Source organism: Setaria viridis, chromosome 3, assembly GCF_005286985.2.
Source record: "Setaria viridis chromosome 3, Setaria_viridis_v4.0, whole genome shotgun sequence".
Lineage (NCBI taxonomy): Eukaryota > Viridiplantae > Streptophyta > Magnoliopsida > Poales > Poaceae > Setaria > Setaria viridis.
In genome coordinates, this window is record NC_048265.2 from 49,303,906 (window position 1) to 49,319,816 (window position 15,911).

At 49.4% G+C, this 15,911-nt stretch overlaps 2 protein-coding genes across 2 annotated transcripts; both read left to right on the top strand.

The window, feature by feature from the left end:
• The first annotated feature begins 6,491 nt into the window (after window positions 1–6,491).
• Window positions 6,492–8,942, top strand: LOC117847428 (cation/calcium exchanger 1). The gene has a single exon (XM_034728640.2). The coding sequence runs from the start codon at window positions 6,917–6,919 to the stop codon at window positions 8,711–8,713; it is 1,797 nt and encodes a 598-aa protein (XP_034584531.1). The 5' UTR covers window positions 6,492–6,916; the 3' UTR covers window positions 8,714–8,942.
• A 4,679-nt stretch (window positions 8,943–13,621) lies between these two features.
• On the top strand, window positions 13,622–15,384 carry LOC117847147 (F-box protein At5g49610). The gene is made up of 2 exons (XM_034728310.2): window positions 13,622–13,769; window positions 13,852–15,384. The coding sequence occupies exons 1-2, from the start codon at window positions 13,657–13,659 to the stop codon at window positions 15,119–15,121; spliced, it is 1,383 nt and encodes a 460-aa protein (XP_034584201.1). The 5' UTR covers window positions 13,622–13,656; the 3' UTR covers window positions 15,122–15,384.
• Window positions 15,385–15,911: the final 527 nt, after the last annotated feature.

Here is a 15,911-nt window from a genome sequence, read left to right on the forward strand (position 1 = left end):
CGTCCCTGCAAGTGCCTGCCTGAAATCCACTCCACAGCCAGTCAGCCACACTGCAGGAGGTGGTGGACAGCAACCGCGTCCACTCCGCCGGCGATTTCACTCTGGCATTTGGAAGTGAGCAACGTCCGGAGGGTGGCGCCGCTCCGGCGAGCCGCGCGCGGCATGAAACCAGAGACGGCCTTTTCTCTGCCAGCCTGAACACCGGCCGCTCCTTGGGGCTCTGAAAACACGGTTTTCGTTCCGCGCGAGCTGGGGCTGCTTCGAGATGGGCAGGAGGAAGAAGAGGCACACATGGGAAGGACGCCCGGCGTTAGGCGGCGCTCCGGGCGGAGGACCGGACCGGGATTGAAAAGTTTGCAAAAGCCCCCGGATTGGATCGCGACTGTTAATCGCGATCCGATTATTTGCATAATACCTCCTAGTTTTTGCATTTAATTGGATATATCGCGATTATTGGTCGCGATCCGATTATTTGCAATAGGACACCTGCTATTTTCACATAGCCCCCTGGTTTGGATCGGGTCCTCCTCCCGCCCGTCCGGCGAAGGCGCCGCCGTCGTCCGCCCCCGCCGGAAGCGCGGCATTCGCAGGGCGGCCGAGCTCGCACCGCCTGGTATTGGGCACGGCGACCTCCAGCGGTGGTGGACCCGAGACGTGTTCGTGGAGAGATGCCACGCCCGCCTGGCCTCCGACGAGAATCGCGCGCAGCATCCGCCGCCTGTGCAGAAAAGCTGCTCGGTGATGATCCGGCGAGACTAGCCGCTGCCGTCGTCGGTCCTGATCCGGGAGATAGGTCATGCGGTTGTGGGCAATGCAGCAACGCACAGCGGTGAGCTCAGAGCTGCTTATTAGAGGTGATCTTTGCTGTCACTTGAAATTGTCAAGACAAATTCGATGACTGAATTTGCTCAGTCCCTAGTACTCCCAACTCTTTTTCCTACTTGCATAACACTGTTGCTTAATGCTCAAGCTGCATTCCGTCTTCACCTGACAGCAGGCCTTTTTTTCGACCTGATGTTCTTTTTAGCACTCAGTTGTCGGTGCTTTGTTTCTTGTACTGGATTGCGTCTTTCAATAGACTTCCTATTTGACAAATGATCAGTTTTTTGTATCTTATCAATTTTTGTATCTTATCAATTGATTGCAGAGGGAATGGAAGACGTTGAATCACTACAATGACAGCATAAATTAGGGCAAAACTCTGGTGCAATCTTAAGCTTTCATTGACCAGAATAAAGTGGCGCAGGATAAATTATTTGAATCAAATATAACACCGTCTCCATGCAGCACCGTAACAATGATACAAACCAAAAAAAAAGTAATTAACTGTGATGACTTGCTGACAGGAACTGAATCTCAAGCAACAGTTGCATGAATCTCTTAGCCAATGTATTTCAAACTACAATGCAGCAGGATATCTCAGCACCTAAGTAGATGTTGCTCTTTTGTCCATGTAAGTGGCTTCTTCATGGTATATTTGACAATATCCTTTTGGCAACACTCGGAATTGGAAGTCCAGTGATCTTCTGTGATACTTCGCTTAGAAATCATGAGCTTCAGAGCACAGAAATGATAGATGGAAGAATTATGGTACCTTCTTCTGGAAGACCTGAATCAACAATCAGCGAGCAGGTGAGTGCCCATGGGAAGGCCAATATGTTTATAGAGTAGCCTCTAAAAGAAAAAAAAAATATAGATATTTTCAGCAATATAAGATTATATTTCATTCCTGAATTAGCTGAGCATATTGTACTGTACCTTTTGAAAAGCTATTGCCTTTGCCGGCAAGCTATTAGCAACGTCTATGGGTGAAAGATCATACATCAAGTTAGTGAAACCCTTGCCTGCCTGTGAACTTGTTCTGAACTTGTGATGGTCCTGAAAGTGAGGTGCGTCTATACGTCGCAAGAGGCGACAAAAAAAAGAATCATCACCTCAAGCATTGGAGCAGGGTGCGGATAGTTAAATTAGCATCATGAGCCAATAGGAAAGTGGTATGGGTCGCTAATAGCAAATAGAATAGAGATTCGGTGCATCAAACATGACAAAATTGATGACATCAATGCAAATTAAATTCCGATTACACTAATGAATTGCTTACACCAAGATTTTTAAAATAAGATCCCACTTAACTATGTCTCGATGGTATTTTAAAAAATTATTATTATTAATACATAATAATTAATTCTAGTTACTACAAACAAATAATTAAATATAGTAAACAAATGATTAACCGTGACGAACAAAATAATAGCACAATGTGAACTAAAATAATTAGAATCATGAACAATTTATTGTATAGAACATAATAGAAAATGGATATCACGAAATAAATAAGTACGCATTACACAAAAATATAATCTTAGAATAAATTATATGAGTTTACAAAATAAGATGTGTACAGTTCGAACAAAGTATATGAACCTATAGAACAAAACATCTATACACGTCGAATAAATTATACGAACTCATAGAACAAAAATCTATAAACCTAGAACAATTTATATAAACTTACAGAACAAAACAGTCATGTGCATAGAACAAATTGCATGAACTCATAGAATAAAAGAATACACCTAAACAAAACAATTCAGTATCCAAAGGAAAAATAAAAGGATAAAATAATATGAAACAGATAACATTATAATAACTAATAATAAATTAAAAAGAAAACTAAAAAGAAGAGAAATAAAATAATAATACTAAATTTAAAAGAAAAGGAAATAATAAAAAAGAATAATACAATAATCAATTATTATAATAATATATTAATAAGAAAAAATAAAAAGTAATAAGTAATAACATGATAAGAAAAGGAAAGAAAAAGAAAAGAAAACGAAAGGAAAAGGAGTAAGAAATAAATATAAAGAAAACAAAAAAAAAGAAATGGTGGGAACCGTAGGCGATAGTTAAATAGATATATATATCATATGAGTTACAAGTGACATGGTGGTTGAATTGTAGTTCACTTTGTTCCCATGCAGGAGATCTTGGGTTCAAAACCCACTACTAGCACTATTTTTGGTGCGTGTCGGGAGCCCGTCGTCATGGCCTTCTTCTCCGTGGTAGTCATGGCTGAAACTAACACGCCCCCGGCGCCACCTCCTCCTGCACTCGTGCAGCAGCATCCTGACCTGCCTCCTCTGCGCAATCTGGGGCTAATGCCATGTGAGAGAGGCAGGAGGAAGAAGATTCATCAAGAGAAGGGACGCCCGGCGTAGGATCGGATCGCCGGTCGGATTGGATCGCGATCCGATTATTTATAAAATATCCTCTATTATTTTCATTTAATCTCTCATTTTGGATTGCGACTATTAATCACGATACGATTATGTGCAAAATGACTGGGCTGGTGGGCACGGCAAGGTCCGCGGCGGACCCTGGACGTACGTGTTCGTGGAGAGATGCCACACCCGCCTGGCCTCAGACGAGAGTCGCAGCATCCGCCGCCTGCGGAAGCTGCTCGGTGATGATCCGGCGACGGCGAGAGTAGCGCCGCTGCCATCGTCGTTCCCTGATCCGGCGAGGAAGATGAATCCCCGAGTCGCAGAGGCCCATAAGCTGACTGAGCCCACAGCCCACATCTTGTTACGCTGCAAAAGAAGCGCTGGCCCACCGTGGCGCCACGTGGGCCTGTAGGAAGATGAAGCCCGTGTTGTCCAAATTTACCCCTTTTTATTTTTTACGTTTTGCAATTTTCTTTTCAGCTCGGCACTCGAGAGTTGAGTGAGTTGAGACTCGAATCAGCAAGGTTCCTTAACCGACTATGTGACCTGAAGTCGAAGGTACTACACAAAGTTCACTAATTTAATGGCACACACAAGCTAGAGAGTCTTTCAGTAAAAGTCATGGCAGCAGGTTAGTGGCAAATCACCTGAGCATGATTCTTTTCTGAAAAAAAAAACTACTTGACCATGATTAGAGAGGGTACTTAACTTGCAAGTGCATCTGCCAAGCCAACCCCCAACTTGTCCAGAAAAAAAGTTACACGTAACCGTTGCATGCACTTCAAATCAGGCAGGCAGGTAGAACATTTGTCGATACGAGCTAGCAAGATCAGTTCCAAGTGCCCGTTTCCAGCTTAAACTCGCTGCCCCTTCCAAGTTGCTGCTGCAGAGTGTGCCAAGAACAAAAAAAATCTAAGAAGCTGGTAGTCTCTGCGTCACCTTCCTGACCTCATTGCTTATAATTGCTTGCAGCTGCAGATCACAGTGGTTGGTGGGCCGTTGGGGCAAGCATGCGTGAGGAATCTTTGCGCTTTTTTAGTCTGATCTGATAAGCTTTATGAGGATGTTTGTTGCTGTTGACTATTTCTCGTGACGTTTGACCATTGATCTTATTTGAAAATTATGCAAGTATCATTTGTTTTGTTTGTGACTTACTTTACCATCAAAGGTATTATAAACTTGACTTATATATTTGCAATAAATTTTTGAAGATGAATGGTCAAATATCACGAGAAAAAATTAACAGCGACAAATATTTTGATACGGAGGGAGTATCATATTACTACCAGCGTAATCGTACTAGCACAGCGGTTTAGCTGATACGTTCACACACGCATCACCTCCCGGCCGGGGAGATAAGCTCGTGGGACGATCACGAACTCGATTTGATAACTCGATCTCTGACGATACCCCCATCCTACCAACTCATTACTACTTTACGACTGGATCTGAAAATTCTGAATCATTGTTGAATATGGAGCAGCAACGTGCAAAGAACAGGTTGGATAGGTCAAGTCCTGGCTAGGAAGAACACACGACAGCCTGACAGGGAAACTTAAGTTGTAACCACGCTGGGGTGGTCACCGTTGATTCTCCTTGGGATAAGCCAAGCTCTGGATGGCCACCGGTCACCGCCCCGCTTGTCCTGGCTTCTGGTCCCTGGCCGCTTTTGGTGTCTGCATCCTCTGCAGCACCATGCAGCTTCTTCTTTCAGGCTTTCAGCTCTCACTCTTTCTTTTTTTGAAACGAAAGGCGTGGCAGTGTCGTCAGGCGCGGGCGGTCGACGGTGAGACGTGAGACGACGAGACCTGATGGTTGCTGACTGACAGGATGGCGAGGGGAGGGGTTAGCCTTAGGAGCGCGAGACGTGTCGTCCATGCATGCAATGGCCGGGAACCGCCTGATTTGATTAGCAAGCAATCAGCGGCTTCCGGAAGGAAGGGGGCATCGTGACCATTTTCCTGCCGAGTTCCCACACCATATCAAAAGCTCAAGCTCTCGACAGAGACGACCACAAAGCAAAACTCCCTTGCTCAGGCCTCAGATAATCGTATCGTAACACAACTCTAGATGAGTATTCCCTTCATGCGGGAACACGTGCAGATATGAATTCTAGAAGAAGAAAAAAGACACGTGCAGATGCAAAGACCAAATATGAATTGACCCTAGTAGGTTGATGACGCGTTCGCAACTAATAAGCAGCAGGAGTCCTCTTGACTCTTTAGTCCTGACGGGATCTGATGATGGCGGGAAGGGAAGGTCGTCAGGCTAATCTGAAGATAGATACAGACAGGTCAAGGTTGCTCGGTAACCACCAAGCAGCGGATGGCCTGGCTTGGCCATGGTCGTCTCCTAGGCTCGTAGTAGCTCCTACCTCTGCTGCTGCCGCGCAGCCATTCTTGCCTGAAACCTTCGCCGGCGGTTGGCAGCAACGACTTGCCGACTTGACTGTCGAGAGTCATGGGGAGCGTCAGTGCCACACTGACACACGAGACACAAGGATTATTGCCGCTACAATTGTGTCATGTTGCTGCTACCGCTTTCGGCATCTCTGTCCATCGACCTGCCGTTTTGGAAGGGAAAAAAAAAAGCCGCTCTCGCACGTTCCGTTCCAAGACGCCACCATCCACAGCTGTACACACATCCAAATCGACGATCGAGTGACGTCTCGTCCACTACTACTGCTAGTCTGCTACTCTGGAAGATGCATGGAATGGATGGAGCTCGGATGATCAGTCTCTGCTGAGCTTTTAGGCGCTCGTGTTGCAGTCCCTGTCTCAACTTCTGAACCGTTCAAGATCAAACCGATCAGAGGAGTAAAAACATCCTCCATGGAGCCATAGCGCTGTCGCTTAGCGTTCAGTTCAGGCGGCGCCTCCATGTCCATGGTCCCGTCCCTGGACGAACGGCGCCGACGAAAGCAACCATTTTTTTTTTCTGGGAGGTGCTACCGCAGGCAAGAAGCCAGCCTCAACAATTGTATTAATGCGAGAGTGTTGCATGCAAGATTTGGGAAGGAAGAGAAAAGGATAGCGACATGTCTAGTTTACAATGTTCCTAAAAAGCAACCATTTTTATTTCTGCCTGCACTGAACTGATTGACTGACCTAGTATCAAATTGGGAGCAGCGGCTACAACTTTTTATTTTTTTTTAAACAAAAAGAAAGATTTTTAAGCAGCGGCTACATGAACACGTGGTCAGTTGGCGCTCCACGCTTGGACACGATCAACAAGCGATCAAGCGGCACGGATTACCAGAAAAGAAATCAGAACAAGATCAGGGGGCGAAGGAGGAGGGGAATGATGGAGGAGATCAGGGAGGCCGGTCAGGCAGCTCGAGCTGAATCAGCAGCTCACCTGCAAGAAGGGGACCTCGTGAGCTGCCACTTGTCCTTCCTTCTTCTTCTTCCCCACCACCAACATTTTCCTGCCAAATTCCACACGAGCACAAATCGAAACTCCCTTCCTTCTCTCTCTCTCTCTCCCGACCAACAAGCCAGGAACGCATACAGAGACTGAGACACGGCGGGGACCAGGTCGAGGACAAGCTGTTGCTGTGGATCGGCTGGTTCTTCCCTATTCATTCATTGCATCCATCACCCATGCCATCATAGTACCATAGTTCACCACCACCACAAGTCCAGAATTCCACAAGCTTATTACCTACCTCAGCTCACTCCCCGCCTCCCATGGCGTTCCTGTACAGGCTCCTCAAGTGCCGGCGCAATGCCGCCGCCGCCGTCGCTAGCGCCGCCTTCCTCCTGCTCGTCCTCGTCCTCTCCGTCCTCCTCGCCGCCGCGCGCCGCGACGGCGACGCGGCGGGGACGATGGTCTTCTTCTCCGGCGCTTCTCCCGCGATCTCGGCGGCGCCTTCCTTGCTGCTGCTGGGCGGCCAAGAGGAGGGGACGAGCTGCGAGACGGCGCTGCGGTCGCTGCCGGACCACGGCTCGCGGTGCCGGTACCTGTCGTGGCAGGGGCACCCGCCGTGCGCGCCGGGGGCGTACGTCGACTACCTCCGGCTCTTCTACTGCGACTTCGGCCGCGCGCCGTGGCTGGGCGCCGGCGCGATGGCGCTGTGGCTGCTGGTCCTCTTCTACCTCCTCGGCGACACGGCGTCGCGCTACTTCTGCGCGTCGCTCGAGGGGCTCTCGGAGGCGCTGCGCCTGCCGCCGGCCATCGCGGGCGTCACGCTCCTCTCGCTCGGCAACGGCGCGCCCGACGTGCTCTCCAGCGTCGTCGCGTTCGCCGGCACCGGCGGTGGCGGCGGAGGCGACGCCGGGGACGTCGGGCTCAGCAGCGTGCTCGGCGGCGCGCTGTTCGTGTCCACGGTCGTGGCCGGCGTCGTCGCCGTCGTCGCGGAGAGCCGGGGCGAGGTCGTGATCGAGCGGCGCGGGTTCGTGCGCGACGTGTGCTTCCTGCTCGTGGCGCTGTGCTACCTCCTCGCCGTGCTGCTCGCCGGCACCGTCACCGTCTGGGCCGCCGCGTCGTTCCTCTCCCTCTACGCCGCCTACGTCCTCATCGTCTGGTTCTCCCATTGCTGCGCGGCCGCCGGAGCGGAGGACGACGACGACCCGCTCCTGGAGGACGGCAAGAAGCCCGCCGCCGCCGCGAACAATTCCTCCGACGTCCTCGCCGCCCCTCTCCTCCTCAACGTCCACGGCGACGGCGGCGCAGCACCTCCGCTCCCCATCTCCTTCAACAAGTCTACCACTTCCCCGCCGCCGGAGAAAACCTTCTCCCAGCGCGCCATGGACGCGCTCCAGTCGCCGCTGTACCTCCCCCGGCGCCTGACGATCCCGGACATCACCGCGCACCGGTGGTCCAAGCGCTACGCCGTGGCGTCCGCCTTTCTCTCCCCGCTCCTCCTCGCCGCCACCTCCTCCCCCACCAGCCCCGCCGCGCTCTTCTCCGCCTTGGCGGCGGGTGCCCTCCTGGCCGCCGCGGCTGCCCACACAACAACCTCCACCTCCCCTCCTGAGACCCGGTGCGGGCGCCTCCCGTGGCTCGCCGGCGGGTTCCTGATGTCGGTGCTCTGGTCCTACCTCCTAGCCCGCGAGCTCGTCGCCCTTCTGGTGGCGATCGGTCTCGTCGCCGGCGTGAAGGCGAGCGTGCTGGGCGCGACGGTGCTGGCGTGGGGGAACTCGCTGGGGGACCTGGTGGCGGACGTGGCGATGGCCATGCACGGTGGCGCCGGCGGGGCCCAGACGGCCGTGTCGGGCTGCTACGCGGGCCCGGCGTTCAACACGGTGGTGGGCCTGGGCCTGTCGCTCACGATGGCCGCCGCGGCCCGGTACCCGCGGCCGTACGCGATCCCGGCGGACGCGTCGGCGTACCAGGCCGCGGGATTCCTTGCGGCGGCGCTGGTGTGGGCCATCGTGGTGCTCCCCGCCCGCGGGATGCGGCTCGACCGGGTGCTCGGGGTCGGCCTCCTCGTCGTCTACCTCGCGTTCATCGCCGTCAGGCTGGTCTCGCTCGGAGGGTCTTGATCTTTTTCTTTTGCTATTATTTAATCATTAATTTTGGGGTGGTTGTATATTATCATATATAATTGGGTGGTGGTGATGGTCGATTTATTGGGACGTCAATTTTTTGTTGGATTGGATATGATGCATAGAGAGCTGTTGATCGATGATGATGATGTACCATGCCAAGAACTTCTCTCTTCAAATCAAATGTACATGTATAGCGTATTAATTAAATGGTGTTTTTATGTAAGTTTTTGATCGATTATATAGGTTGACTTTTTACATGTTAACATTAGGCACCGATAAAGACTGCGAGGTTAATTATTTTCTCAACTGTTTTTTTTAAACGGCATTATTTGTTTCTCGACTCCTGCTTTTCGAAATCCGGATTAGTTCACTTATAGTTGCATATGTTTTGTTGGTTGATGAGACCCAAATGATTTAGAGAATGAAGAGCCAAATATCATCGATCATGATGATAATGACATGTGAGTAGCCAGTAGATGAAGCTAGCCTTAATTAGGATGTCTCACAATATGTCTGTCGGCATGGACATTATTTGATAGGCAAGCCTGATGACGACACTGCTTGCATGCATCTTGTCTCTTGTTGCTGCATTCATACATGCATGTGGATGAGTTATATGCATTGCTCTTATTGTTGGGTCCCTGGTCCGGTGTGCATGCATGTACGTGTCGATCGGCCGAGTGACATCTTTCCTTCTTCTTCTTCTTCTTTTTTCCATGCTTCGTAATTTTTGTTGCAAACGCTAAGCATATCTTAATACATGTTCAGGTTGGCAATTTGCCTAGCGTAGAGTGCGGAGGAACGAGTGTGTTTGTATGACCAAAGGTTTTAGATAAGACCAGAGCAAAGGCTCAATCATCTAGAACCACATTGACATTGTTGGCACAATGGAGAACCGGGGAAAGGAGAGCTGTTTCATGAACAACACAAAGAATCGAACGATTTGTGTGAAATATAAAAATATTAAAGCAGACATAGCAAGCACGCCAGTGGTCTATGGTGCAATGTTCTTTTGCATTTTCCTTTTTGCACTTTTCAGCAACCGCATACGTTTATTTTGTACCCAATACTAAGTCTTCTTCCATCTTCGCTACAGGTCCAGACAGTCTTAGACTCTTAGTCCTAAACAGCATGCATGTCCTTCTTTTCTGAGACTCTGGCAACTGGATGAAATTGTTCTGATTGGGAGAAGAATTGCTCTCTCCCATAATGTACAAATGATCATGGCGGTCCTCCATGCTGCGCTCTAGGGGTACCATGCAGCAGCTCCCTAGTTCGGTCCCGGATCTCGAGGGCGCTGCGCTGTCGCGATTCCGAAATGATCTGCCTATCTTTCAGTTCGGTCCTCCAGCTGCATTATTGCCACGCCCGGTCCTGCAGGTACATGTTTGCGGCAGCAGAGAGATGGGCATGACGGCATGCATGGGCTGATGGCGCGTGGCGTCAACTGGGCTGGGCACCACCCCTCCCGCTTGATCCTCATCTTTTCTCGAATGCTACACAGGTACTGTCAACGAACTGCATGCATATACTATACTGTATATGTCATGCACTGATGCAGCACGTATTCTAATTTAGTCTAGGTTCGGGTTTAATAAAAATTGGATCATACTATTATATAATTTTAAAGGGCTGAGTTGGATTGTGAAGGAGACATGTTAGTTACGTAACATGCATCACGATACATACAAGAAAGAGCAGTAGATCATCCATCTCTGACGATATAGGTCATTGTATACAGTATACTGCCACTGCGTATCAGAGACACCTGCACTACAGTCTACATGTGCTCAATGGTCACTGCGATTTCTCCTCTTACAAAAACCACATTATATAATTTATTTTTAAGCCCGTCCGATATGATGGGATCCTCTCGCATGGATCTCGCTTACTTTGCAAGTGTCCATCCACGAGCAAGGCTAGCTGGGCTAGGCATCTGAATCTGCAATCCATCGACGAGACAAGACATGCCAGCCAGCAGGAGCAGCGGCTCCCAACGACCACCGACCGGCCCATCCATATCGTTCTTCGTACAATTCATACAATCAACAGGATCCGATCATGGTCAGAGAATGGCCGGTGTGATTATATTCGAGATTGCATACTACCGCTGGCAGTGGCAGTGCCATCAGCAGCAGCAGCAGCAGCGCTGGAACGAGTGATGAGCCTGCTGCATGCGACAGGGGAGCACGAGCTCGATCCTAGTCCTGCAAGCGTGCGGTGGGCACACGTGGTGGATGGATGGGAAGGCGATCTCAATTATTATTTTGATTGCCCCGCACCAGCCCAGTGGTCGGATCATCGACCACCCTTTCTTCACCATCGGCCAGGCACCCTGCATGCCTGCTCCTGCCAGCAGATACATGTATACTTCTCTGCTCCAAATTTTAGGTTGTTTTGATTTTTTAATTTATATACCTAAATATAGTGTATGTCTAGATGCATACAAACATACATGAATTTAGAAAAGCTAAAACGATCTACAATTTGGAACGGAATTTGGAACGGAGGAAGTACAAGATAAGAAAAGAAAGTGAAAGAAAAAAACAAAAGATAACAAAAGAAGAAGAAATGAATAGGATTATAAGAAAAGGATTTGAAGATAAGTAAATAATAGAAAATAAACATGAAATGGTTGTGGACACGAAATTTAGGCCTGAAACTAACGGGGGCTCCTATCTGACTTCCGTGTGCCAGATAGGGAGGATGGATTAGAGGTCCATTAAGCCCACAACCACCTCTTCGTCCTCACCGCTTCCTCTTCTTCCCCGCGAGACTCCACTACCCGCCCCTTCCTCTGCCGCTACCCCCTCCAACCCGCCCGGTGGCGCTCCTCCTCACCCTCGCCGCCGCCCCCTTCCACGAAGAGTCACCTTCTTCCCGAGGCTTCCGCTTCCCGCTGCCACCTCCACTACCCCGGCCGGTGGTGGCAAGCCGCGCTGCCCGTCCACCAACCACCGCTGCCCTTTGGCCCGCCCTTCTATTGACACCGGTTTTTTACCAGAGTCAACCGTTGTGGATAAAGTTCTGATAGCCGATGAAGGAGGGAGAAAAGGGTATGTGGATGTAACTGTAGTTGATCAAGATTCTAGAAGCCGATGGAAGATCAGGCGGGCCCAGTTTGAAGTGAAATTGACTCACCGAATAGCTATAATAGTCATGTCGTAATCGACTAGGATTTTAACTTGCTCCAAGGTATAAATATAAACTAATGAGCCTTGTAAATAATCATCAATAAATCAAATATAACCTTTTGACGCAACGCCGCCAAAACCCTAGGAGTAGGAGTAGAGTAGATTCGACGAGTTCCTTCTAGCGCGCAAAGCTGCATCGGCTTCAATCTCAAGCGAGCTTGTAAGTACCACCATCTGATCATTACGACCTCTATCAAAACTTTCTGAGTTAAGTTTTATATTCTGATATTGTTGTGTGGCTAGTTATCGAGTTATTTTAGATTGCGAGTAGAACTTTGCAGGCTTTGTCTAATATTCTACTTGTCTTCGATGTTGCTCATAGTTATCGAGTTTGCTTAGATCTATCTAGGTTGTCTTTATCGGCTCCTTGGTTGTTCCTGAGCACTCATAGTTATCGAACGGCTAGATCTGGCTAGTTTGTCTTCATCAGCTCCCTTACCTTGTTTAGACATACATAGTTATCAGATTGTATCAGCTGGTAGACTTTGCATTCTTTTATTGCTTTATATATGCTAGGTCCGATATATCTTTACCCCTGCCCCTCGTATTGCTAACCATCAAGCCCCTGACGTCAGCACGCTACTGTTGAGAGCTGATGCTTCAGTCGAGTCATGATGACATCATTGAGCCGATAGGGGCGTGTACGAGGACTTGCTACTGCGAGCTCGTCTAGTTGAGTTAATGGGCCGAAATTAATGCCCTCTCACCATGTTACCTTGTCCAAGTTCAATTACACGGTCATGACATTGATTAAATTTCGTTAACTTAATTAGCTTGTAAGTGGTAAGAAAGAGGTCCTTGTTTGTTGTGCTCTAATCTTTTAGGTTAATAGATTGACATCAATGCCTTCTCATTCGTGTTATCTTGTCTAAGTTCAATTACACTTATCAAGATATTAAATCTATTAACCTATCTAATGCGTGCATGGTTAACAAGGGTTCCGTTTATGGCTATTGTGTTACAATACTTTATCTTATCCCGTCGGCTGACATAGCCGATGGCACATGCCATTAATATTTTATTTATTTACACCGCATGTTTACATTAAATATCTATTTGTTGTGGTGTTTATTCCAAGAATGTCTACCATGAGTTCGAAAGGCTTCGCCGCCGATTGGCTAAGGAATTTAATGTTTACCTTTTCAATTTTCAGGTCAAATTGACCGGCACGCCTTGCACCACTCGCGACCCGATTTGGAGCTTTCACTAGAGTTAAGCAGATCTCCTAGGTCCTCCGTGTTGTTCAACATAGGAGCTTGAAGTTCAGATTTTGCGTCAATACCTACCTAATTTGGTGACGCTCCTTCTCACCCTCGCCACCGACCACTACCCACCGGATGGCCAGCCCTGCCCGGCCGGCGGTACTCCCACGCCGCCTCACTTCCACCAATGGCCAACCCGCCACCTCCACTCCCGCCGGCCTTCCTTTCTAAGGCCGGTGGGCATTGGAGCCCCCCGACACCCCAAAACCCTAACCCTAAGATCTCCCGACCTCGACCACCACCGTCGTCGCCAGCTGCTCCTGCCCACAACCCACCCCTCCGACCTCGGGCACCGGTGGAACGGCGGCGAGGTGGACGGCGGCGGCGCATGAGGACAAGCAGAAGCTAGGGCGTGGGGAGGAGAGGAGATCGGCCGGAACATCTGGTGTGCACCAATATTAAAGCACCGGAAGCCATATTAAGATTGGCGAAACTAACCGGGTTGTTTTTTATCGGCCCGGCCAGTTCGCCTGTTGCTGCAATGCGGCCCAGCCCACAAAAACACTATCCCATTCTCTCCCCTCAGATGTCTCAGGCACCCCCGCCGCCACTTCTCCAGGGGCGACCGGCGATCCCCATCTTCCCCGGCGGCCGGTAAGCTTCCCCAGCTCGGCGAGCGCTGCACACCTCTCTCGCGCTCATCCCCTCACGTACTTCTCCTCTTGTCCATTCGAAGCGGTATGGACGACCCCAAGAGGAGCGCGGCGGCGGCGCCCTCCCTGCCCGACGACGCCCTCGTGGAGATCCTCTCCCGCGTCCCCGCCAAATCCCTCTGCCGTTTCAAGTGCGTTTCCACGGCCTGGTGCGATCTCATCGCCGACCGCCTCCGCTGCAAGAGGCTCCCCCAAACCCTCGAGGGCTTCTTCTACGCCTACGACGGCGACGACGACGACGAGATACACGGCGGCGACTGCGACGATGGCAGTGGCAAGGGTGACGGCGGCGGCGGTGTGAGCCCGGGTCACGTCGCCCGCGGGCGCTTCATCAACACGTTGGGTAGATTCGTGCCCCTCGCTTCCTACTCCTTCCTGCTGGAGCAGCTCGGAGTTGAGACCATCTGTCTCATGCGTTCCTGCAACGGGCTCCTCCTCTTTGGGCACAGAAGGGATTCGGACACCTACGATTCACTGGGCTATATCGTGTGCAACCCCGCCACCGAGCAATGGGTGGCCGTGCCCAGCTCCGGCTGGAAACCTTTCTCCCTATGGGATTGGGATGAGAGCGAGGACTCGGACTCGGACTCCGACAATGAATCATCTAACTGTAGGTTCACCTATTTGATCTTCGACCCTGCTGTGTCCGCGCACTTTCAGTTGGTCGAGTTCTGGTCAGGCGATGCTGTGTGCGTGGAGGAGGTGCACACCTACTCATCTGAAACTGGGGTATGGTGTAAGAAGACAAGTGAGTGGAGTTCAGATGAGGCCGTATCATTCTTTGCTGGAAGCGCCTTTGTCAGTGGCATGCTGCATTTCAGCGTCACCAACTTTGATACGCACCAGGAGCAGATAGTTGCAGTTGATGGGGAAGGGAAGAGGTGTAGGATCATCGTCGGGCCAGAGAAGAGTTGTGATGCTGTTTTTATTGGTCAATCCAAAGGACGCCTGCATTACCTGAGTCGACGTACAGACAGCACTAGCAAGATGACTGAACTGTCCATTTGGGTTCTTCAGGAGTACAATACAGAAGATTGGGTTCTGAAGCACAGGGTGACCTTTTTGCAGCTGTTTGGAAGAATGAGTTGCCGAGATCAAGACTACAATGTGGTTGCCATTCACCCGGATCGTGATTTGATCTTCTTTCTTCAGCACTGGGACCTGCAACTGAAATCATATGACATGGATAGCAAGGAAGTGTGTACTCTCCGGATTCTAAGGGTGGGTCCTCAGCATATTTTCCCATATGTTCCCTATTTTGCGGAGTCAACGGCTGTTGCTTGCAAGCACTGAAATTGTGCCTTGTGACTTTGTGAGGTACTGGTCAAATTTGATGTTCCAAGTATGGAGCACAGGAGCAGCTATTAACATAAATATATCTATAGAATTAGGTATCTGAAGGTACTTCAATGTATTCCTTCTCGTACATTTTGTCCATTTGCGGCATTCCTGTAAGTTAGCACTACATATGTATGCAATTGCCTAAGTTGCACAATGTATGATGTTTGGAGTTCAAGTTAAAAGTTCAAACTGGGCACTTTGTGTTTCCAGAATCATATTTGTTGCATGCACTTTCTTTACTTTTCTTTTCCATGCCACTGGGTGTTCATGAACTGTGAATATTTGTTTGCTCGCCCCTATATATGTTTTCTTGTGCTGAAAGGATATATCTTCCTCGATGTTGCCAGCAATACATGGTATTGCAAAATTCAAATTTAAATTGTGCGATAACATCAAAAACTGCCTACCTTCGTTTACGCTGTTGAAGAGTAGGTAGAACCTTTTTAATTGGATAGTTTGGACTGGGCAGATCTTACCTGTAGGTCATGTTCACCTGTGTCTATGATAACAGCTCTGTGAAAAATGACTACAGTATTTAGAGGTGGCACTTTCACAACTACTTGGTTTAAAACTTTACAAGTTAACTTCATCTCCAACATTGTACTTGTGAACTTCCAGGACTTTCAACGGAATCTCAAATGCCAAACAGATTCATAATTTATTCGTATATGTTCACAAACTGTGCATGATCTCACAAGTAATGTTGCTTACATTCAGAGTATTACATTTGCTTGTCGTTGTA

Excerpts from the sequence above, each read along its gene's own strand:
- LOC117847147 (XM_034728310.2), top strand. The coding sequence starts at position 13,657 with ATGCGGCCCAGCCCACAAAAACACTATCCCATTCTCTCCCCTCAGATG. Across the intron at positions 13,770-13,851 it reads CCCATCTTCCCCGGCGGCCG|CGGTATGGACGACCCCAAGA; the intron begins GTAAGCTTCCCC and ends GTCCATTCGAAG.
- LOC117847428 (XM_034728640.2), top strand. The coding sequence starts at position 6,917 with ATGGCGTTCCTGTACAGGCTCCTCAAGTGCCGGCGCAATGCCGCCGCC.